This window comes from Taeniopygia guttata, chromosome 20 (assembly GCF_048771995.1).
Source record: "Taeniopygia guttata chromosome 20, bTaeGut7.mat, whole genome shotgun sequence".
Classification (NCBI taxonomy): domain Eukaryota; kingdom Metazoa; phylum Chordata; class Aves; order Passeriformes; family Estrildidae; genus Taeniopygia; species Taeniopygia guttata.
Window position 1 is genome coordinate 10784076 of NC_133045.1, and position 22893 is coordinate 10806968.

The following is a 22893-nucleotide window of genomic DNA, read 5'->3' on the forward strand; positions in this document are numbered from 1 at the left end:
GTTTTCCCCCCCTCCACGCAGCCCCCCGAATAATCCGACTTCCCCAGAGATATGGCATGGCTGTGAGGGGAGGAATACCAGGAGAGGGATAAGTATTCAAAAGAGGCTCTTACCCCAGGGGTGTTGGAACAGCTCTCTTTATTCTGTGGTGTCTATGGGAGAGCGGGGCAGAAGAGTGAGAGCAGGAAGTTTCAGGGGTCTATATAGGTTTTTGGACAGGGTGGGCTTTCCTGGCTCTCTGCCAACCCCGTTGGGGCAGGAAGGAGGATCCAGGGGTTATCTTGATCAGAGTCACAGGGTCCCAGGGGAAGGGGGGAAAAAGGGGTGTCCATGAGCTCACCGTAACACCAGGCAGCCGGCCCAGGGGCAAGGGGAGGGTGCCCATTCCCAGCACTGCTCGTCTCCCTCTGAAGAGCAGCAGCCCAAATGCTGCGTGCAAAAGGGGTCAGAAGTATAAGTTGTTGTGAGAAGCAAATCCGAGAGGAGAGAGGCTGTCTTAACTTTGATAGATAAGGGGGAAGTAGCAGTTTTGCTGTTAGCAGTAAGTGTTGTGAGTGGCTGATGGGCTCTTCGGTGTAATACTGGATGTATTTTTCCCTGGCAGAGTGCAACTGTTCGCCTTGCGGGACTGACTCCTGCCATCCACAAACTGGCCAGTGCTTCTGCAAGCCTGGAGTGACAGGCCAGCACTGTGACCGCTGCGAGGTGAGGGTCACCTGGGCCTTGGGATGCTGCCTGTCCTTTCATGGGGATGAGGGGCAGCCCTGGTGTGTTATCCCCCAGGCCTGTGAGCCGAGCAGGGATGGCTGCCAGCTGGTGAAGGCTGAATTTGCATGAGCTGTGGGACGTGGCAAAAGCCAATTAAAGATCTGGCAGCAAGCAGTGCAGGCAGCGTTCCAGTAAAGTGGCATCATTTGTGAAACTGCAGTAAACCCCATTTTCCTGAGTGCATCCACCTTGGGCAACAGCAGGTTCACAGGGCAGTGTTGGGTGTGTCTGTGTTCTCACTGCAGCTCCACATCTTCACCGTGTTGCTTTGAGTTTTGTGGTGCTCAAAACACACCTAGAAAGGAAAGCTAGGGTCCCCCGTCACTGATCCAGAAGAGGTGCACGCTTTCTGACCAGGGCATCCATCTCCTGCTTTTCCCTAGGAGGGATACTACGGCTTTGAGGGATGCTCGGGCTGCCGGAGGTGTGACTGCGACGTGGGTGCCGTGGGGAGCAGCTGCCACGTGCAGAGCGGCCAGTGCAGCTGCCTGCCCGGCGTCAGCGGCTCCCGCTGCCACCAGTGTGCCCCGGGCTACTGGGGCTTCGGCCAGGGCGGCTGCACAAGTGAGTGTGGGCTCCCAGACAGGGGCACTGCCACGGGGCTGTGCTGCTGGTCCAGTTGTTGCAGGCAGAAAACAGCTGGCAGCTGTCTGAGGGCCGCTGCACGTCGCTGCATTGCACAGGGAACCCCCAGCAGCGTGTGGATGGGCACAGCTGGAATAAAACCTCTCCTTCCCCTCTCTCCAGAGTGGTAACAGCACGAAATGATTCTCTGTTTCTCGGCCCTGCAGAGTGTGAGTGCAGAGGGGGCTCCTGTGACCCTCGCAGTGGGGAGTGCACGTGCCCCAACGGGCTCACGGGGAAGCAGTGTGACGTCTGCCTGCGCGAGCACGAGATCCTGGTGGCAAACGGCCCCGACAGCATCAAGTGTGAAGGTGTGTGTCCCACTGCCCTGGGGGAGGAGGGGAGGGAAGCCCAGGAGAGGGCCTGTGCTGATGCTGCGTTCCCCTGCAGTGTGTGACAGCTGTGTCCTGCTCCTGCTGGAGGACCTGCAGAGCATCGAGGCGTCCTTCCCGTCCATCCGCGGCCAGCTGGTCACCCTCAACGCCAGCTCCATCGCCTGGGCTCGCCTCCACGGCCTCAACGGCACCATCCTGGCCATTGCTGTACGTGGAAGGCTTCACATCACCTTCTGCCCATGTTTTCTGGCCTGTTGGCCTGATTTAGCCTCTTTTTCTGCTTTCCCTAGAACCAGCTCCGTGAGTACCACAGAGCCATGAGCAGAGTCAGGCAGAGGGCTGATGAGCTGGAGGATGAGAACATGGATCTCACACAGGACCTGAACGCACTGCAGCACAAAGTAGGGTATTTCTCCATCTTTCTTTGCCAGAGCACAAGTCTCCCTTTAACCAAAATAAGGGCTTTGAAGGCTCTGAGGAGCCTAGTTCAGGCAGGTTGGGTCTCCTGGCTCGAGAAGAACTAAGTTGCAGTGTTAGGTGCTCAAGATGGATTACCTGCTTTTTGTCCTTGGAGAGCTGTTAAACATCTCATGATGCTGACAGTTTTTCTTGATTTAGTGCTTGCTTTTGAGGTGGCTCCAACTTCAAGCAGTAAAAATTAATTCAATCAAATATCATTTATAGAACAGACATACAAGTACGGAACATAAAACATCTGCATCCATCATGGATGGAATCTATATCCAGTCTAAAACCTACCATCTGCATCTTCAGAGAATGTATAAACTGAGCAAGATTTGATTTAATTTGATTTGATTTATAAACTGTTTCTAATCTGAGGGATGGGGAAAAATCTCTACTTGATGACATACCTCCCCAGACAGCTGCAAAGACAAACTGCCCTGTGTGTACCAAACAGACAGACTGCAGCCCCTTGTCTCTTCATCAGGACCCAGGTGTGCCTGGCTCCGGGCTTTAGGGCTTTCCCTGTGTTAAGAGCACAGAGCAGTGCTGAACTCTGTGGTGTTGGGATTGTCCCAGCATCCAGAGCCTGTTGCATTGGAGCTGTATTTAATGCTTGTGCTTCTCTGAAGGTGCTAAATAAGATCATCCTTCAGTACGTTGTGAGACAGCAACATGGGACAGGGCTCATTGAAGGACCTGACATTCACAGGCCTTGTGTGCCATTTGGGAGCAAAAATCCCACTGGCAAATCACATAAAATATCATCTCATACTGGAACTAAGCCAGTGTTTTTGTGGCAGATGACCATGACTCACAGAGAAGCGATTCGTATTGAGCAGCACACGAGGGACATGTACCAGAGAGGGGAACAGCTCCTGCTGCACATCCAAAGCATCCAGAGGGGCATTGCAGGTATGGCAAGAAGGGTCTTCACTTGGGCTTTTTTTTCCCTGTGGTATGCCATGCTCTTGGTTTCAACCACTGCCAAGTACTCCAGTGCTTAGAGAAAGCCATGGAGAGAACAAGGGAAAATACAAAGGAAGATCCCTGTAGGATCCCAGCTTTTACTCTGACCAGGCTTACTGTGAGTTTCAGCTGCTTGGCTAAACACAAGTGTGGGGAAAAAATGCATTCAGCTTCCACAAGTGTTACTAAAATGCATAAAACAGCAGCAATCTGCACTGCAGCTTCAGGAGAGATTGAGCAAAAGAGAGTGGCTGGATCTTGGACAAGAGGTAGAGGCACAGAAAGGTGCTCAGGATGTAACGTGTTACTGGTAGTGACCAAGGAGGCTGAGACATGGGGCAGTGCCTCGGGGTGATCTCAAGCAGTTTGTTATCTGAGTGCTGCCTGCAAGCTGCCAGTGGTTTGTGAGGAGAAGAGCCTCAGGGAGCTGTGGAGGGCCTGGTTTGGTCAGCGTGACACGGGTGTGGGTTTCTCTGCAGACCTGGTGCAGCAGATGGCCAGGCTCGGGGCGGCGAACACCAGCACCACCTCCGGCGAGGAGTTCCGGCAGAAGCTGGCCGAGGTGGAGAGGATGCTGAGGGAGATGAAGGAGAGGAGCCTGGGAGCCCAGGAGGAGCTGGCAAGGCGTGAGCACGAGGAGGCTCAGAAGTGTGAGTCCAGCTCGGTGGCACAGGGCTGCCCAGGTCCTGCTGGGTCTGGCTTGGAGCCCACGCAGAGACAGCACATCGTGGTCCTGTTTAGAGAGTGCTGTTAAGAACCAGGCACCCCCAGCAATTTTTATAGGAGTTTCAGAGTCCCCTGTGACACTCCAATGAGATAATTTGTGGTTCCTTTTCCCTTAAGGCAAATTTCAGAGCAGAACTAAGTGTGTAGTTCTGTTTGATGGACAAAAATGACAACACTTAGTACCAGGAATCACCATTATTGTCATGTATTCACATCACACATGGATAGGAATAAGTCACACCATGTTTCTTCTTATTTGCTGTCCCCATAGAGTACCAATCAGCTCCCATGGTAGCTCTTCTGTCCTGAGGGCATGCTTGCAGGAGTGAGAGCAGTGAGCCCAGCCAGGGACAATGGCACGGCAGGAAGAGAGCACTTCTGATTAACAGGCTTGGCAAAACACAACTCAGTAGCTGAAAGCTGGAAATATAAACTGGCTCTTGTTGGAAACAAGTAATTTTTCACAGTGGAAGTAATCAAGGCCTCAGGTGGGGTTTCTCCATCATCTGGAGCTTTTCAGGCATAACTCTGTGTCTTTGAAAGAGATCCCATCTCTCACCAGCACTGAGGGTTTGGGGACAGTCATGGACAAGATCCTGTGCTATCTAGGCTGAAAAGGAGGGAGAGAGGGGTGGAAGATGGTCACTTCTGGCCTTGATATCTGCCAAGACCAGAGGCAGGCTTTAAGGCAGCCAGGCACAGAAAGTCTGTTTACACTGGAAGAGGAATTAGCAAGTTTTCATCCCTCCCTCCCTCCCCAGTGCTGCACCGGGTGAAGAGCGAGCTGCACGCCCGCTGGCAGTCCAACCAGGACCTGGTGAGCAGCATCCAGGAGCAGCTGGCCCAGCACAGCTCCCAGCTCATGGATCTGCGAGATGCCCTCAACGAGGCCGTGAACAAAACCAGGCAGACAGAGGAGTTGAACAGCCTGAACCGAAACAACCTGGAGGAGAGTCAGGTAGACTTCCAGCACAGTCCTGGCTGTGGAGGGAGGGAGGGCTGTCCCAGCCCTGCTGGTCCTTAACCCTGGGTCTTTGTGTCCAGCAAAAGAGCCAGGAACTCCAAAAGCAGCACGCACTGGTGCAGGAGACCCTGCAGATGGCCAAGGACGCCCTTGCCCAGGTCTCTGACTTCCTGCAGATGATGGAGCGTGCAAAGGAGGTGAGTGGCAGAGGCACTCTGGCAGGGGCAGAGGGAGAGGTGTGGCAGCCCTCAGCAGTGGCAGGTGTCCTTGCAGGAGTACGAGAAGCTGGCGGCGCTGCTGGATGGGGCCAAGCTGCCCCTGACCGAGCGGGTCAAGAAGTTCTCCCCAGCCAGCAGCAAGATCCCCATGGTGGAGCAGGCAGAGGAGCACGCCCGGCTGCTGGACGAGCTCGCAAGGAACCTGTCTGGGTGAGGCACCTGTCCTGACCCTCACTAGTCGGGCTGTCTCCTGCCAGAGCTGGCCATGGGAACAGCGGGGGATCACCTCCAAAGTTTTGTTCTGGAGCACACGTTGTGCTGAGGAGCTCAAAAGGGTTTGTCTGTGAGGGCATGGGCTTGAGCCTGAGTGTTCTCCATAAACTTGATGGCTTCATCTTCCAACACAGCATTATTCAGGACACAAACCAGGATGGCTTCATCCAGAGGGCAGTCAATGCCTCCAATGCCTACGCCAGCATCATTGAAGCTGTGAGGAAAGCAGAGCAAGCAGCCCACAATGCTGACAAGGCAGCCAGTGAGGCCCTAATGGTATGTGCTGTGGGAAGCCCTGTAAGATGGGCACAAAAGCAAACTCCCTTCCCTCTGACACGAGGGCACTGTGCTCTGTGCCTCAGAGCAGAGTCTGCCACAGCTGGGGCCACACTCAGTGTTTGGGTCTCCCTGTCACAGCCCACTGCAGCTGTCTGAACAAGCATTTTTATGTGCAGTCAGAGCCAGAGACTTGGATTTCTCTTCAGAGTCCCATGTTTTTTTTCACAGAATGTCATATCAGAAAACCTCGGGGCCAGCTCCAGAATGCTGAAGAGGAACAGCAGCAGCCTGGAGGAGGCTGCGAGGGGACAGCAGAGCAAACTCAATGGCGGTGAGAGAGGCTCCCCACAGGATCTGATGTCCCCTGGGCTGGACTGAGCTCCAGCAAACAGCATGTGCATTTCTTTAATTGCAGCTATTAAAGGCACTCTGCAGACAGCAAAGGACAAGCTGGCTGACCTCCGTGTGAGGAAGGAGCAGCTCCTGACCCAGCTCCAGTCTGTGCAGGACATGCTGGGCAGGGAGCAAGGTGTGTTCTGGGGCAGCTGGACTGGTTCTCTCTGCTCCCTTCTTCGTGCACTGTGATCCAAGATGCTTCCTCCCTGCTCCTGGACACTTCAGAGATATTTCTTTATTTGCAGAGGACACAAAGGACACAATCCAGAATGCCAAAGCAGCTGCTGCTGAGGCCAATGAAACAGCTGCAAGAGTGGAGGATGCCCTGAGCACCATGAAGAAGAACCTGGATGAGTGGAAAAACCAGTATGGAGGCCTCCGAAATGAAGATTTGAACCAGGCAGTCCAGGATGCCAGGAAGTCTGGTGAGTGCTGAGCCTGGTGTCCAGCCAGGGTGAGTCTGATATGAGCCACTGCATGCACAGATGCCCCTGGAGCATTTTTGAAAGCTGTGCTTTGCAGCTTCAGATCAAGAGGAGAGGGAGGTAGCCAATACTGGATGCTTTAAGTCCTGGTGCTTGTTTTTTCCTCTCCTGCAATGTCTGTATCACCTGTAGCTTTACTGCAGGAGGTTGCATGCACTGGAGCATTCTCAGACCCCCTCAAGCCTGGTGGGTTTAGGGGGATCTCTCTGTGACTGCCCACAGGTACCACTGCTTTGACTTGCATTTCTCAAACTCCCTGAACTTTGCATTTCCCTTCCTTGCTAACCTCCAAAACTCCTGACTCCTCTTCAACCCCAGTGTCCAGCCTGGAAAGCACCATTCCCCTGCTGCTGGAGAAGCTGAGCAGCCTGGAGAACAGGAGGAACAAAAACGCCACTGTGTCAGAGAACATCGTGAGGATCCGGCAGCTCATCACCCAGGCGAGGAACGCTGCCAGCAAGGTGAGCTCAGGGGAGGGTGAGGCTGGCCTGGGGGCCTGGGGTAGAGGAGGGCTTACCTGAGGATAGCATGCAAAGGGGAGGGTGTTTGGGGCCACCAGGCAGGGTCCCTTTCTCGTGGGGTTTGGTAGAACTGGCAGTGACCAGACAGGTGGCAGCGGGTTCAGTGCCACAGGGCTGGATTTCTCTCCCTCCAGGTGAAAGTGCCCATGAAATTCAATGGCAGCTCAGGGGTGCAGGTCCGGATGCCCAGCAATCTGCAGGATTTAGCAGCCTACACATCCCTCAAATTCTACATCCAAAACCCTGAGCCCAGGAGCCAGCAGGACGAGGCAGAGGAGGGGCGGTTCGTGTTGTACCTGGGCAGCCAGGAGGTGAGATGGGGCCAGAGGGTGGATGGAGCCCTTGTTGCATCAGTGATGTCCGTGCCTGGACATGAGCCCCTTGCCTGGTCCCTCAATATCTTTGTGGGGGACACAAAACCCCTGGATGCAGCCATCAGCCTGGGTGAGGAGTGGAACAGGGGGCTGTTTGTCCAGTGCAGCCCTGGGAGCTTCAGGGAGAGCTCCTGCCTGTCCCAAATGCCAACACGTGGCCCTGTCTCTCCCCGAGTTCAGGCCACCGGAGACTACCTGGGCATTGTGCTCAAGGACCGCAGAGTGCATTGGATCTACAAACTGGGAGATGAGGAGCCAACCTCCCTGAGTGTCGACGAGGATATTGGAGAGCAGTTTGTCACCATCAGCATCAACAGGCAGGGCCTTTGCTCAGGGAGGGCAGGGTTTGCTCCTTCAGGGGTCTCCCCTGGTCGTGACCATCCCTCCCCGCTGCAGGATCCTGCAGTACGGGCACATGTCGGTGATCGTGGAGAGGCAGAGGGTGCTCGAGATCAAGGGAGACAGCGTGGCCAAGGGAGAGCAGGGGCTGCTCAACCTGGACCCACACAATGTGGTCTTCTACGTGGGGGGCTACCCCTCCAGCTTCACGGTGAGGCGGGCAGTGGGGAGCGGGCTTTGGGAGGAGTCAGCGCTGCCTTTGGGGGTTCTCACAGGAGGAGAAGCCTGTTTAAGTGTTTGTTTAATTCCCAGCCTCCTCCTGCTTTGCGCTACCCCAACTACCGCGGCTGCCTGGAGCTGGACACGCTGAACGAGGAGGTGGTGAGCCTCTACAACTTCCAGCACACCTTCGAGCTGGACACCGCTGCCGAGAAGCCCTGCGCCAGGTGGGCACGGCGCCCGTGCCAGGGGCAGCCTGAGCTTCCTCTGCTTGCTCTGCTTGCTCCGTGCCGTGGGATTGATGCCCCCTGTGTGTCTCAGGTCCAAGTCCACGGGAGACCCCTGGCTGACGGACGGCTCCTACTTCGATGGCACCGGCTACGCGGAGATCAAGTTTGAGAGCCAGTTCGGCACGACCAAGCGCTTCGAGCAGGAGATCCGCGTGGTCTCCTACAACGGCATCATCTTCTTCCTGGAGAACCAGGCAGGTGCTTGCTCCCCTGGGGAGCCTTCATCCCTCAGTGGACAATCCCAGGCCTGCTTGCAGGTGTTCCCAGATCAGGACACTTGGGAGAGGAGGGCTTTGGAGATCTCAGGGCTGCTTGGAGCAGGATTTCAGCACTGTTGTTGAAAGCCATGAGAGGTCTGGACCCAAATCTCACAGCAGTCACTTGGCTGGTGCTGGAGGGGCTCCCCAGAACTTGGGAGACTCTCCAAGCTGGGGCAGACAGTGCTGCAAGGAGCATTTCCAGCTTGCAGTGTTGTCCCTGTGCCCCAGCACAGGGCTGCTGTTTGAAAATAAATCCCAAATAACTGTGACCAGAGCACTGGAAGTGGGACCTACTCCCACCAGTGCTAAAGGGCAGATGGGCTCAGCACCACAGCTGCATCCTGGACACCTGATGAGTGTCCATCCTGCCTCCCCCAGGGTCAATTCCTGTGTCTGGCCATCCGGGATGGGAAGCTGGCTCTTTACTATGATTTCAGCTCTGGCCTGGAGATGGCAAAACCAAGCAACTCCTCCTCCCTCACCATCAGCAGCACCACAAACAAAGCGGTAAGAGGTCACGGGGCTCTCTTGGAGGGAGGGCTCCTCATCCAGGGTGGGGAGGCACATGGACCCTTGTTTTTGGAGGGGGGAAGAGCTGCAAGAAGTTCTTTGACTTGAGCCATTAACTTGACACTTTGTCTTGCCCTCTGTAATGGACCTAACTGCCCCAGACTGATGGATGATTTCTCCGTTTTATCTCCAGATCCAAATTTTCCTCCTCAAAATGAATAACAAGAAGCGCATCCTGGTGCGGGTGGAGCGCCTCACCATCTTTGTGGTGGAGCAGGAGAACTCCCTGGAGAATGCTGTCTCCTACTACCTGGGGGGTGTGCCCCCAGATGTGCTGCCCCCCAGGTGGGTCCAGCCTGCAGTGGGGTGGGACAATCAGCATCTTCCCCTCGAGCCCTTGGTGGGGCCCTGGCTCTTTATCAGCCACATCCAGGGCTGTTGGAACTCTGCTGAAACTGGGGGGGAAGTTTTCCTCTCCCTGTCCATCATCCTGAGCTGTTAAGGATGGTAACTTTTCCATCTCTGGTGAGGGATGTCACCAAATCCTCCTTTGCTGTGCTGCGTGCTTTGGAGCAGCCTTGACACTGGAGATAATTGTGATGGTCACAGGTTGTTTCCCAGGCACTTGGCCTGGAAGAGCTGCAGGGCCTGATCCTGCCCAGGGCTGTGTCCTGCCTGGGGCTGTCCTTGTTAACACTGTCTGCTTCTCCTGCAGTTTGAAATCTCTCTTCCCCACGGGTGGGCCCATCCGGGGCTGCATGAAGGGCTTGAAGGCTCTTGGCAAATACGTCGACCTGAAACGCATGAGCACCGTGGGCGTCAGCTACGGGTGCACCTCCGACCTCCTGGTGAGTACAAAGCCCTGGCAGCCTGGCCAGCCTGCTGGGGGAAGGGTCTGTCAGGGAAAGGGAGCACAGGACCCCCGGGACAGGCCCCATCTCCTCTCATTCACACAGAAACAAGCATAAGCCTCCCACGTCCTCAGTGCAGAGGGGTGGTGGTGAGGTGCTTGATCCACATGGTTGGCCATAGCAGCAGCCAGAGGCAGCAGGGAGCCAGAGCTCCTCACTCATATCCCAGTGTCCCAGCAAGGCCAGGCCAGGCTCCCACCTTGCCTCTGGCTGTCTCTCACAGGTTGCCCGCTCAGTCAGTGTCCATGGCCACGGCTACCTGACCCTGGCTCTGACAGATGTGCCGGGGCTGCGGGACTTCTACAGCGGCTTCAGCTTCCAGACAAGCCAGCCTGAGGGGCTGCTCTACCACCACTCCACCCAGGTGGGCACCTGCAGGCCCCTGGATATCCCAGCAGTGGGGCTGCTGGCAGGGTGCTGCTTCCCCTTGGGAAAGAAGGCATTTTGGTGCGGCAGGATGTGGATCTGCAGTGAGATCTGCACCCTGAGCCCCTGGAGGGCAGTGGGGAACTGGGCTCTTCCTTGGGGCTCAGCTGCTGAGCTGCTGGGTGATGCTTTCTGCAGGAGGGGACGTGCCAGGTGTCCCTCCAGAGGGGCCAGCTGGCCTTGAACCTGCTGGGGAGCGAAGTCACCACTGATGGTGCCTACGCGGACGGCAGGGCCCACTACGTGGCCTTCTACAGCGATGCCCGTGGGTACGTGTCCTGCTCTGGGTGCTGCTGAGGGAGGGACTGGGGTGCCCACAGCCACAGGGCCCTGCTGAGCCCCCGCTGCCACCCCAGGGTCCGGCTGTACGTGGATGACGAGCTGCAGGACACCAGGACGGGCCCTGGGCCCAGCCGGCGGCAGCGGCGCCAGGACGGGCGTCGGCTCTTCCAGCTCGGGGGGTCACCGGATCCAGGGGCCCTCAGCAACCTCACCGGCTGCATCGGGAACGTCTTCGTCAAGCGGTGAGCAACGCCGTGCCCCTTCCACACGGCAGGGCTCAGCCCCTTCCCACCTCCCAGCTGCTGTACAAGGACCTTTTCTCCCTGTGAGCAGGATGTCGGAGCCACAGATGGTGGTGGACCTGCAGCAGAATGTGGACAGCATCAATGTCACCATGAGCTGTCCCTTGGGTGAGCAGTCACAGCAGCTCAGAGTCACTCCGAAGAAGGACAGGCGGAAACCCAAGGTACCAGCTGCTGCCAGAACTCCCCACATCCTCCTCCTCCTCCTCATCCGGTGCCACTGCTCAGCTCTGCTGGCACGGCAGGGATGCTCCCCTCACTCCATTCCCTGGTGGCCGTTGCGTAGGTGCCAGGCAAGCCTGCGCCGAAGGGCCGCCGCAGTGACCGGCACGGGCTGTGCCAGCTGCACCCCCAGCCCCGCGCAGCCAGGGGCACCTTCCGCTTCGGGGGCGCCCCGAGCAGCCGCTGGGAGTTTGATGACATCCCAGCCTCCTTTGGGTGGAGGTGAGCCTCGCCCCGTGCCCACCCCACGCACGTCTGGCCCTGGGATGTGCCTGGGAGCACATGTGGCGTGGAGGTGCAGGAGAGCCGGGTGCTCCCATCACTCCGTGTCCCTGCAGGTCCCATTTCTCCCTGGAGGTGAAGCTGAACTCCTCCAGCGGGCTGCTCTTCTACGTGGCGGGCGAGCGGGGCTCCTCCATGGCTCTCTTTGTCTCCAATGGGCGCTTTGTTTTCCTGGTGGAGGTCGGCAGGCGCCGGCTGCGCATCCGCAGCAAGGACAAGTACCGTGACCGGCGGTGGCACACGGTGAGCGGGCACGGGGCTCAGCAGGACCTCCCTGAACCACATCAGAGCCCCTGAGGGGCTGGCTCGGTGCAGCCCTGCTCTGGGTGTCGCTTCTCGATTGCACATGGGACGCTGCAGTTCCAGGGGAGCGAAGGGGACAGTGAAATCACAGCCGGGGCTGGCTGGACCTCTGAGCTGAGGCCTCCCTTCCCTGGGCACAGCCCTGGGGCTCCTCCCAACCCAGCAATCACCCAGTCTTGGCACTGACCTTTGCTCCTTGCAGGTCTTCTTCAGCAGAGACCAGAGCCGGGCTCAGCTGGTCATCGACGGGCTGCGAGCCCAGGGTGCTGCAGTGGCCACCACGGGACTCTTCGTGGCCCAGACCCCCTTGTACGTGGGGGGGCTTCCAGCTGGGAAAGCCAAGGCTCACATACTGGTAAGGGCTTGGCGGCCCCATGGCATCACCCTCTCTCAGCCTGTTCCCAGTCCCGTGGCATCACCTTGTGCCTCCCAGCTTTTGCCCCCTCTGTGTTCAGTGGCCTCTCTCCACAGGCTGCATCGGCCTCCAGCTTTGATGGCTGCCTGAGGAACCTGCAGCTGGATGGGAGGCCCCTGGGGCCCCCCTCACGCACTTTTGGGGTGACGCCGTGCTACGAGGGCGCGCTGGAGAGCGGCGTCTTCTTCACTGCGGATGGCGGCTCCATCGCCTTAGGTACCCCACTGTGGCCTGGGACTAGGAGGGTCACATTCCGTGGGAATCCCCTTGGTCCTCCCCTCACCAATGGCATTTCTTTCCAGCTGATGCAGTGATGACTGAGCAGGACTTGGAGGTGACACTGGAGGTCCGTCCCCGCAGTGCCTCTGGCCTCATCTTCCACATCGGCACGAGGAGAAGCCACCATCTCCTGCTCTATATGGAGGAGACCAAGGTACTGGGAGGGTGGCTTCCCCACGGGTTTTCAGAGGGAGTGGGTGTCCGCTGCCTGTCCCTCTCAGCTCTGATGGGTTTCTCACCCCAGGTCACGGTGAGAGCAGGCGCTGGGGCTGGTGAGTTCTCAGCATCGGTGACGTGCCCGGCTCTCTGCGACGGGCAGTGGCACACCATTGCAGGTGAGGTGACAGCTCTCCTCTGGTTCTGTGCCTCTGATAGGCTCACATCTCCTAGGGGGCTCAGGACAAGCCCAGGCTCAGCAATTTAAACCCCTTCCCCCTGTTGTATGCACTTAATTTGGGAGTTTGTAGCTGCCATGAGGTCAGTTTCCTAATTAACAAGAATTCTTGCCTGATCTTAGCACTGTCAGCTCTGGTAGTCAGGCGAGGCAGGTTGTTTTTCTACTTCATGGAGCTGCTGGCAAGGCCAAGGATGTGCCACAGGACTTGATCCATCCTGGACTGTGTCCAGCTTGAAGTGAAAGCCCAATTTGCTTTGGTGTCGAGTGTGTCCAAAGGGCTCCAAGCCCATATCTGGGAGGATTGCAGGATTCATACCTGTACAGGAAGCTTGGCCTTTAATGTAGCTGCCATTGAGCAAGTGCTGTTTTGCATCAAACCCTTTTTGGGGTGGGGGCACAGCTGCAGCCCCATCTCAGCACAGCTCTATTTTAAACCTTCATTTTGTTCAGCCAGCGCTGGGTGAGGCTTTGGGGGAGATTTTCCAGACTCTGGGCATTTCCCAAGAACTAGGCCAGGCCCTTTGACCTTCACAGTAATTTTGCACTTGCTCCAGCAGTGCTCTAGGCTAGAGAGCAGAGGTGGGCTTGCTCCATGGATAAGGAGGAAGCACTGACTGTTGTTTTCTTTTGAAGTTACCAAATGGAAAAACGTAATCCAGGTGGATGTGGATGCAGAAGGCAACCACACGGTGGGACCCAGTCAGCCTCCTGCACCCAGCACAAGGGCAACCTTCTCCCTGGGAGGGCTGCCAGGTGAGTTGGGAAAGATGTGCTCCAGGATGAGATACCCCAAGGACAAGGGAGATACTATTCCTGGTGTGAGGGAAGAGGTGAAGGCTTTGCCAGACTAATGCCTGCTTTTCCTTGTTTCTTCTGCAGAGACAGACAAGGCCAGCACAGGGCTGCTGTTACCTCCCCTCCCTCACTACGTGGGCTGTGTCAGGAGCCTGCAGATTAACCAGAGGCACATGGACCTGCCTCGAGCAGGGACTGCCCGGGGTTCTGTGGGCCTGAAGGGCTGCCCCGTGCTCTAAGGGCCACAGCACGGGCAGCCTGAGGGACAGAACGCTGCTGTGGCCCCGTCACCGCTCAGCACCAAAGTGCTCGGACACTTTCTCTCCAGTGACTGCAGGCACGGGTCTGGGCCAAACCAGAGGGGCCACAAATCCCAGGGGAAGGAGGGCAGGGGAGGACGGATAGGGGAGAAGGGGACGCTTCGGGGATGGTTTCACAAATAGAACCAAAAAGTTGGAGTGGGATGTGGTGACAGGCGAGTCCTTCCTGGGTGGTCAAGGATCTGCAACAGGGCTGTGCTGCCCCGTGGGAGCGTGGGCTGGAGCACAGAGCAGCTCGTCCTGAATCCTGTTCCCTTCACCCCACACGTACAAGGCACATAGATTTAGTTCACTGAACACTTCAGGCTGTTAATAAATGTCACAGACTGTCTGCTGATAAAGGCTGCAGGCAGCTTCTGTTCTATAATAAATGCAATTAGGACAAACTGGATTAATTCCGTCGGTTCTGGGTTTTTATAAGCAAGGGCACATTTAACCTCCCCCCAAGGGCAGTCTCAGCTCACCTGCTACTGCTACGCAAAGCTCTGCAAGGGGGAACTTGGACAAAATTCTGTTTGCAGAATTAGCATCTTCTTATCAGAGTAATTTATAAGAATCTAAAAAAGGAACAGATTAGGCTGGAAGAACAGCTGAGGAAAAGCAAAAAGGCACAACCACCACTGGCTCTGCACTTGCATTCAGCACTGGTAGTACACTGACAAAAGTCCTGTTGTGTGAAGCAAGAAATCATTGCTTGAAAGGGAAGAAATAGAAAGGTTACCTCCACATCTGGCCAGGTGTGTGGGGTGGCACCTGGCCCTCGCCCACCCTGGCTCCTGCTCAGCCTCCCTCAGCCCTGGAGTAGCGCAGTCTCCACTTGAAGCAGCTTTTTCCTCCCAAGACACCCAGTTCACTCGTGCACTTACACGTCATATATATATTTGTGTGTGTATATATATATATCTGGCCACTTGGGGACAAATCTTGCTTCTGAAATGGACTTGTAACTTATATCATTATATTGTGGGGGTTTTTTTTATGAGGGGTAAATATTGTAAAATGGGTTTTTAACATGTCCATCTTAAATGTAATTACGACCTGTTTTTAAAGTTGTAGTATTAAAGATGGTCTTTGTAAATCACTGGTACATATTATGGAGTCAAATAAAGTTTTATGTTACTCTCTTTCACTTTACCTGGGGAGAGTAAGCATCAGGCTGATGACCTGGAAGAGGGATAATCAGCACTGTATGGATACTGTATAGATTAGAAGGGACAGTATGGCAGATAAAGAAAATTCCTTTATTTGTAGATTTATATAAGCATAATATGAAGTTAGTAATCCTACTGCAGTTGCTTAAGTTAGTATCTAGGAATATCTGTAAGGAAGAGCAAATAACTTAATCTAAACTCATATCTTCCTCTTCATCTTTCTTGTCCTTAGAGTCTCCTTCCTTTTGGTCTGACTTGACACTGTTCTGCATGGCTTTGGCAAAGGCTTCTACATCTAGAAGTTAAACACACGAGTTATTGGATTTCCTGGGTGGAGCTCATTGTCCACACAAGGTTAAGGCTTCATTACTTAGAAAGCAAAGTTACTTTAGTATGAATTAGCAGGGAGGAAAATTTTGAACAATAGTAACACACATCCTTGCGCAGCATTTTATGTGCTTTAATTGTATGTGGGCAGCCTAAGACCAGAATTCTTATATTAATGGGAGGGATGCTAAAAGCTCATTAGGGAAAAGGGATTGCCTCCCTGCCAGAGCTGGCCCTGTCTTCACTGATTTCACATTAACATTAAAGGCTCCCACAAAAAGGCATCTCTGAATAAGATGACTGTGACACCTCCAGAGTCTTTTGCATCTCTAGCAAGAAAACAAAGACAACACATCTCTGCACATAACACCTCAGTCTGTCTGCTGGAACAGCTGTCCCACCCACCTTTTCCTTGTAAACATCAGTGCAAGAGTCACCCTGCAGACTCACAGCTCTCAGAGAGGGAGAGTTAGAGCAGCTGATCCTTACACCCCACATTCAGCGGTTGTGTGCAGTGCCAACACCCCCAACAACCCCCTTTTCTCCTGCTCCCACCAGCACTCACCGCCTTTATTTGCTGCATCTACTGCCTCTGCAGGTAGCCCAAACTGGCTCATGAGTGGGCCCAGCTGTCCTGAAGCTAAGGCAGCACTGAACATGCTCAAAGCCTGTGGATTGGAGTCAACAGCATCAAAATAAAGTTTGCATCAGATTCCTGCAGCAGTAACCCCAGGAGAAGAGCAGTCCTGTAAGAGCAGGGCTTGGGAACAGATAATGCAATAAAATAATCACCAATTACATCCCCTTCACTTCCTTTTACATGGAAGTTGCTACAGCTTAATCTAAACCAGTCATTTAAGCTCCTGAAATTTTGCAAATAGACAAATTTTAATCAATTGGTGTAAATTACTAGCTCAGATTGGTCTGTAAGACACCAACTTTTATCACACACACTGTCCTGCAATTAAGGACTGGTGTTTCAAGAGATGCAGTAACCATGAGCATCTCCTCCCTTCAGTCACTTGAAATTACCTTTAAGGAGCCTGAAATTACCTTTAAGGAGCCATTAGGTAAAAGGGAATAATGAATTTGCCACTATTCCTGTCATTTGCCAGAGCACATTTACAGTGAAGAAAAAGGCAAAGCCCAACTCCAAAAGAAAAACCATTCCCATCTGCCCTTGAGTGACTGCAGGAAGAACTAATGCTCCATTAAACCATGTCCCTCCTCTCCACTTCTACTGAGCAACTTCCCACTCTGAACACTGCCAGGAACCTGGAAGAGCGGGGCAAGGTGCACCAGGAGGATGGGAAAGGGGGAAGAAGTGCACTTCCCCCCAGAGCCAGCACCTACCTGCTGGAACTGAGGAGACGTCAGGGTGTTCTGGATCTCTTCTGCAGTCTGCGGCAGGGATTCCCCTGAGGGAAGGTAAGGCATCAATCGCTCCTGAACTTCAGCATTGGCCAGGATGGGAGCCATGATCTCAGGAGTCAGAACAGCTGCCAGGTCCACTAGGAGAAAACAAAACGTTGGCCATTAGACTACACCCAAAACCCCATGTTTTTGTCATGTATATCAAATGATCTAGTCAGGGTCTGAGTATTAAAATTATCATTACACTGCCACCATCTTTTCTTCCTCTTAGTTTTGGAGTGAGAATTTTGACTCCTGAAGCAGTCAAAAACAAAACTGAAATTAAAAAAAACCACCAAAAAACAGGAACAAAAAAATTAAAAGAGACCTTTCAAACCAATGTGGAACAGGACAGGACAGTAAACAGCTCCAAAGGACTCCTGGATCCAGCAGCTGCCTGGTCAGAGCACTGTTACCTTGCTGTCCTCCTGCTCCAGATGGCACATTCATAGTAGCTAAAATGTTCTGAAGGTCACTCAATTGAATGGGCTGGGTTGGGCTTGTGGCTGAGCTGGTTCCATTACCCGAACTGGGAACAGGGCTGGGACTGGTCACCGAGGCAGCCGCAGGAACGGACGGGGCCGGCGTTACACGGGTGGAAGAAGTCGTGGAAGATGGAGTCACTGCAGCCGACTGGCTGCGAGAGCTGGGCAAGATAATTAGGGTAATTAACTCCCTGCAAAAACCTCTTGTATTCTGAAAAGCTTCTTTTCAAACCCTTACAGTATGAGAAACTCCTACCACCATATTTCCCATCCAATAAGCCATGATTCCTCCCACAGCAGTGGAAGTTCCCATTGCAGTAGCCCTGCAGGCCCAGGGCAGACAAGGCCTCCTACCTTGATGATGAACTGCTGGTTGGAGGTCCCCCACTCCCGAGCAGACTGGCCAGCCCAGGTCCCGTCAGTGCACCCAGCCCACCTTCCATGAACATAAAAGAACAACAGGTTTAGACATTTATTTCTTCAGGTTTTCTGCACCTCTCTTCTCTGGAGAGGCTGCTCTTGTACCTGAAAGGTTTTATTTGCTAAAATAGAGGAGGGGGTGAAAAAGCCCAACCCACCCTTCCATCCCCTTCTGCAAATTAACAGAATCTTCTTTTCTGATCTTGCATCCCCATTAGAGCTGCACATCTCAGAAATGACTCAATTTCTAGGTGTACACAAGGATGAAGTTACTCCGGTTTGTGCCATACGTACACCATTGTAACACAGCCCTCTCCTCTGCTACACCAAAAATCCAACTTTTCTATGAACTTTAAAACCAAGGCCCTCAGCAGAAGATCCCAGAGGCATCTTTGAGTCACCACCACTCCTCTCTCCTCACAGACCAGGGGTCTGCAGCTTCAAACCTAACGCAGAGATACAGCAACAGAATCAGCCAAGCTCTTCAACACTTCACAGGCAAAGGAAGGACAGCTCCACACACCAAGTGCTCTCAGGGGAGCAGCCAGCAGGAAACCTAAACACCCTTATGCCAGTAAACCAGAATCAGCCTCTTCCATCACACTTCCCAACTACCAAGGACTTATGGCAGGGTCAAGAACCTCAGCTGGGAAAAGGCCTGGCTGCTGGCCCTCCTGGAGTTGTTAGGGACTCAACTGTTTCCCTACAACTCCTCTGAGCCACATCAGCCAACACTCCCTTTCCCATCAGCAGTTCCTTGCACCACACCTGATTTGCAGAATGCACCTGCATTTCTCACCCACCTTTAGGAGCACCTGGGAACAGAGACAGAACAACAGCACTCAGTGAGCAAACCCGTGGCCAACTGCAGCTACGGACCCTGCAGGTCAGTGAGCCCCTGCCAGTCCCTCATTGTACAGGAACAATCCCATGGAACCAACACTTCCTGTCACTTATCCCAGAGCCTCCCCAACAGTGAAGCTCACCACACACTGCTCTGCTCCATTTCATGGTAAAAGTGACCCAGAAGCAAGAGAGCTCCTTTGGAGCTCTGCAGAGCCCCAAGAGATGCAAACCAGCTGTGATGAAGGCGACACTCCCAGGGGACATGATCCCCAGGGATTCACCACAACTGCTGTTTGCAGCAGCAAGCAGATGGCTCTCTTTCTGTTACATGTCAATCTGCTCACGGCTGGATGTAAAGGCAAGGAAAGAAGAATTGCTGAGGAAAAGTGTCGAAAAAAGGAGGAAAGTCTCAGGATTATGTGAAGCTTCAAGAGGAAGATCTTTTCCAAACACATCCTAAAAGGCCGGATTTTTCTAACACTAACATGAGATTTGCATCTGAACATCCCACCAATAAGAGACTTGCATCTGAAGCTAAAAAGACACCAGCCAGATCCACAAAAAATGACTTCTGAGCTTAAGCACAGAACCTTTGTCTGCTGTGTTCCTTTGCCTATTTTCAGTCGAGGGTCTGACCTGTCAGAAAATGCTCCTGGAGCATGGATAGCATTGAGAACAGACCACAGCAGGGACTCCACCTCAGCCCTTCAGAAAACACTGATTCCAGCTCTCCCCAGGGCTGCCCAGGAGAGAAAGCCCTGTCCTGAGCCTTGCCCCTCTGACTGGGGAGTGCTATGGGGTGGGACCACTCAGACCTTCCTCTTGAACTCTTTCTACTTTGCACACAAATATTCACTGAATCAAAGACAGTATAAGCAATTCCACAGCTTGGAAAACAGCACATTCACCAGGAGCAAATCACTGGTTTTCAGTCCCTGCTCCAGTGAATATTTAGGATAAAGGAGTAGAAAAAAACAAGGAGAAAAAAAAGGAGAAGATTCAGTGCAGCAAGGAGCAGAACCACAGTTCCTTGCAGATCAAGCCCTGAGATGAGTGCTGTGTAGAAGCTGGTACCTTTTTTCTGTCCCTGAGCTCATCTCTGAGGCAGGGCCTTGCCTCCTCACATGAAAGAAGCGCTATTGAGGTCAATAGCACTGCTTGAAAACATTGTCAGGTAAGATTTAACCTGGCAGGAGAAAATACCATTTTGGCATAAAGATATTAAAGCATTTTACCAAGTCCTCCTAAGCCCGTTGGTCCGATCAGCTGCATGAGCTGGTTATGGCTCATGTTTCCAAGAAGGCTTTGCAAGCCACCCTCACCTAAAAACAAAAACATTCTGAAACACAACATATTCACATGGTTTTTTCACAGCACTCCGGCTCAAACAGCAGGAGATTAATTGGCATCACATTCTGTATGGAAAAACAGTTTCAAGTGTTTACTGATTCATGGCCTTCATAAAAGATAAATGTAACTTGGTTTCATAAAGAAGTAAGACTCCAGAGAATCTACTGGAAACAAAGAGATTTCTCCTGGTAGTCTTAACTTTCAGCCTACACCTATTTAACAGCACAGTTTATTCTGCTAAAAGCACATTTACCCTTCTGGTATTAACACTATCCCCAACTCACCCTCTACAGCCATCAGGGATTTCTTCCTAAGGAACTCTAGGGGCTTAGTCTAAACATAAATTTAAAAAAAAGCCTCTGCCATGAAGGAGCAGAGAATGGACTGTACCTCCTAGTGCTGAGAGCTCGTGGCCTCCGCTGGCATTCCCACCCAATGCCCCTGGCATGGGGGGGTTGTTGAGATACTCGTTCACCTTACGGCAGTGCTCCTCATCCTTGTCTGTCTTCGGCTCCTGCAAGAGAATTGCTCTTGGTATGAGTCTTACTGGGGGCATTTTCAGCCAAGACCTTTGTCACTGGCTTCCCACAAACCTGCATCCAGAAGAAGAGTCGTTTTGATCCCGCCTTGAACTTCAATACATACACACGGCCCGTGGTGCACTGCGGGACTCGCTTGAACTCACAGTCATCGGGGAAAATAATCAAATCCTGGAAAGTGTGTCAGGAGAAAAAAATGTTTGAGAAAATACATTGATATTCCTTTTCACCTCCCAAATCTCTCTGCCCTCCTCCACAAACTTTCTTCCATCTGCTCCTCAGGGCAGAGAGCATGTGGAAGTGCAGGTCTGTCAGTGGCATTCTCACCCTAATTTGTCCTGGAGGGGCTCTTTCCACAGTGCCAGCAGATCAGAACATGACATAACACTTCAGCACTGAAACACCAGCTCATACTCACATCCTCCACATTGCCCGAAGTCCTGTCCTTCCAGCAGAAGTGAATGAGGGAATCATCGGTTTGCTGGATGTATACGAGGCCTTTTCTCTTGTCTGGAGTTACAGTGCTGCCTTTCAGGGACATCTTCCCTGCCCGAAACTCCACCAGGTATTTGCTCGAGGAGCCACGAGAGCCTGGCACCAGGCTTGGAAATAATGCACCCGAAGACATCCTGTAAAGAGAGAGAGCAGCAGGTGTGATGAGAAACCTTCCCATATCCTCTCTTCCCAGTAAAAAATTTCAGCCTTTACCAGGTGGCTTCACAGAAGCAATCTGTCCCGCTGCCCGCAGAATTCCAGGGTGAGTCAACTGAGCTAAAGCAGAATCCTGGATGAGGACAGGAGGCTCTACCGCCCTGCACTAATAAAGGACAGCCTGTGTGCTGAGGCACTCGGAAATGAAGCCAGCGTCCCCCGGCGCTTCCCTCCTCAGCTGGAGCCGTGGTTGGAGGCAGGAAGCGCTGCTGTGTGTCCAGACTGCGGCTGCAGCCCCCGCAGACCCCACTGCCCCTCGGGCTGACCCCGGCCCCGCTCCCGCTGACCGCCCCGGGCCTGCCGGCGATGCAGGGCCCGGCTGTGCGGCTGTGCCGGGGCCGCGCTGCGCTCCCGGCCCGGCCGGGCCCGGCCCCGCCGCTGGGCGAGCACACGGAGCCGAGCCGGGACCGGGGAAGGGCGGGGGGGTCGCGGCCCGGCCCGGGCACCCCCCACCCGCCCAGAGGCCGCGATCTCTGCCGAGGCCGCCGTGCCGCCTTTCCCCCGTAGGAGCCCCCCAGCCCGGCCGTGTCTGGCCGCGCGGTGCCGGGGTGCCCCGAGCGGTACCTGCAGCCTTCAGCCTCCTCCTCCTCCTCCTCCGCCGCCGCCCCAGCTCTTCCTGCCCCGCGCGCCGGAACCGGGCCGCGCGCCGCCGCGGCTGCGCGCCATTGGCTGGCGCGGCTGTCAATCAAAGGGGGCGGGGCGAGCCGCCCCTGCTGTGTCACGGAACATGGCGGCGCTGCCCCTCACCCCTCATGAGCCCCGCGCCCCCATCCCAGCACAGCCTCTCTACAGCAACTTCTTTATTCCCGTCACGGCCACTGGGTGCTTACAGAAAATAAATCCTTCCAAAGTCCCGGGTTGCCTCACAGTGTTTCAGTATTGCTTCCCTGACCCAAATCGCAGGTGTTTGCAAAGAGCCCACATGTGTGTGTGCCCAGCAGCAGCGCTGGGTGAAGAGTCTTTGGTTTGCTTTTTAAAGGGGGTTTTTGGGGAAAAAAAAAAAAAATGACAGTGAAATTGTTTTAAATTATTAAATAGTTCTCATTAGGTCTCTTCCAGGATAGATGGTTCCTGTCCTTGTTAATCCTGGTGCCAAGAATTCTATAAATGCTGGATGTGTGAAAAGCTGCTCCCCATTTACAGCAGGACGTCACCGCCAAGATACAAACGCTGTAAAGCAACTACCAAGTTAACTCTCACAGAGATAACATTTTTCACCAGAAGTCCGCTTTCTCCCCAGCTCCAGCTCACAGCTGGCCTCTCCTCTCCATCAGCAGCCCAAGGTGAGCTCAGTGCTGGGAGCGCTCCCGAGGCTCTTCCCGCTGCCAATTCCCGGGTTTGGATCCAGCAGCGCCGGCACCGCAGAGCCCACGGGCTGCAGGGCAAAGGTGCTGAGGAACAGAGTCCACCAGGGCTGGACACATCCAATTTAAATCATCTTTGTCCAGTGACCATCACAATGAAATCCCGAGGCTCTTCCCGCTGCCAATTCCCGGGTTCGGATCCAGCAGCATCGGCACCGCACGGCCCTCGCTATCCTGCACCCCATCACCTCATGGGCTGCAGGGCAAAGGTGCTGAGGAACAGAGTCCACCACGGCTGGACACCTCCAATTTAAATAATTACCATCACAAAGAAATTGAGGTACAGCCCCAGAGCTGGCTGAGCAAAGCCAGAGTCCTCCTGGCCCCAGAACCAGCTGCTC

At 54.1% G+C, this 22893-nt stretch overlaps 2 protein-coding genes across 7 annotated transcripts in view; one reads left to right on the plus strand and one right to left on the minus strand.

Moving 5' to 3' along the window:
* The window catches only part of LAMA5 (laminin subunit alpha 5), an 84880-nt gene extending 69853 nt beyond the window's left edge, over positions 1-15027 (plus strand). For both annotated transcript variants that reach the window (XM_030288688.4, XM_072917164.1), the window contains exons 46-80: positions 605-705; positions 1152-1332; positions 1560-1703; positions 1783-1934; positions 2018-2128; positions 2993-3104; positions 3638-3808; positions 4646-4842; positions 4929-5045; positions 5122-5276; positions 5474-5615; positions 5847-5949; positions 6034-6147; positions 6260-6439; positions 6818-6960; positions 7155-7331; positions 7575-7711; positions 7791-7944; positions 8046-8179; positions 8274-8436; positions 8881-9009; positions 9206-9357; positions 9728-9860; positions 10147-10287; positions 10488-10618; positions 10706-10873; positions 10965-11097; positions 11220-11377; positions 11494-11680; positions 11943-12095; positions 12212-12371; positions 12458-12588; positions 12679-12769; positions 13465-13584; positions 13711-15027. In XM_030288688.4, coding sequence (XP_030144548.4) covers positions 605-705; positions 1152-1332; positions 1560-1703; positions 1783-1934; positions 2018-2128; positions 2993-3104; positions 3638-3808; positions 4646-4842; positions 4929-5045; positions 5122-5276; positions 5474-5615; positions 5847-5949; positions 6034-6147; positions 6260-6439; positions 6818-6960; positions 7155-7331; positions 7575-7711; positions 7791-7944; positions 8046-8179; positions 8274-8436; positions 8881-9009; positions 9206-9357; positions 9728-9860; positions 10147-10287; positions 10488-10618; positions 10706-10873; positions 10965-11097; positions 11220-11377; positions 11494-11680; positions 11943-12095; positions 12212-12371; positions 12458-12588; positions 12679-12769; positions 13465-13584; positions 13711-13865 — 5030 coding nt within the window. In that variant the 3' untranslated portion in view covers positions 13866-15027. The remainder of the gene's footprint in view (positions 1-604; positions 706-1151; positions 1333-1559; positions 1704-1782; positions 1935-2017; positions 2129-2992; positions 3105-3637; positions 3809-4645; positions 4843-4928; positions 5046-5121; positions 5277-5473; positions 5616-5846; positions 5950-6033; positions 6148-6259; positions 6440-6817; positions 6961-7154; positions 7332-7574; positions 7712-7790; positions 7945-8045; positions 8180-8273; positions 8437-8880; positions 9010-9205; positions 9358-9727; positions 9861-10146; positions 10288-10487; positions 10619-10705; positions 10874-10964; positions 11098-11219; positions 11378-11493; positions 11681-11942; positions 12096-12211; positions 12372-12457; positions 12589-12678; positions 12770-13464; positions 13585-13710) is intronic.
* Positions 15028-15168: 141 nt separating this feature from the next.
* Positions 15169-21904, minus strand: ADRM1 (ADRM1 26S proteasome ubiquitin receptor). 5 transcript variants are annotated; one of them, XM_041720151.2, is made up of 10 exons: positions 21753-21904; positions 20896-21106; positions 20532-20648; positions 20329-20452; positions 19824-19910; positions 17677-17758; positions 17362-17483; positions 16778-16935; positions 15990-16092; positions 15169-15392 (listed from the first exon to the last, which is right to left on the minus strand). In XM_041720151.2, the coding sequence occupies exons 2-10, from the start codon at positions 21103-21105 to the stop codon at positions 15286-15288; spliced, it is 1110 nt and encodes a 369-aa protein (XP_041576085.1). In that variant the 5' UTR covers position 21106; positions 21753-21904; the 3' UTR covers positions 15169-15285.
* Between the last annotated feature and the right edge of the window lie 989 nt (positions 21905-22893).

Excerpts from the sequence above, each read along its gene's own strand:
- ADRM1 (XM_030288335.4), bottom strand. The coding sequence starts at position 21,105 with ATGTCTTCGGGTGCATTATTTCCAAGCCTGGTGCCAGGCTCTCGTGGC. Across the intron at positions 19,911-20,328 it reads CGAGCTCTCAGCACTAGGAG|GTGAGGGTGGCTTGCAAAGC; the intron begins GTACAGTCCATT and ends TTTTGTTTTTAG. Across the intron at positions 15,393-15,989 it reads AGATGCAGCAAATAAAGGCG|ATGTAGAAGCCTTTGCCAAA; the intron begins GTGAGTGCTGGT and ends TTTAACTTCTAG.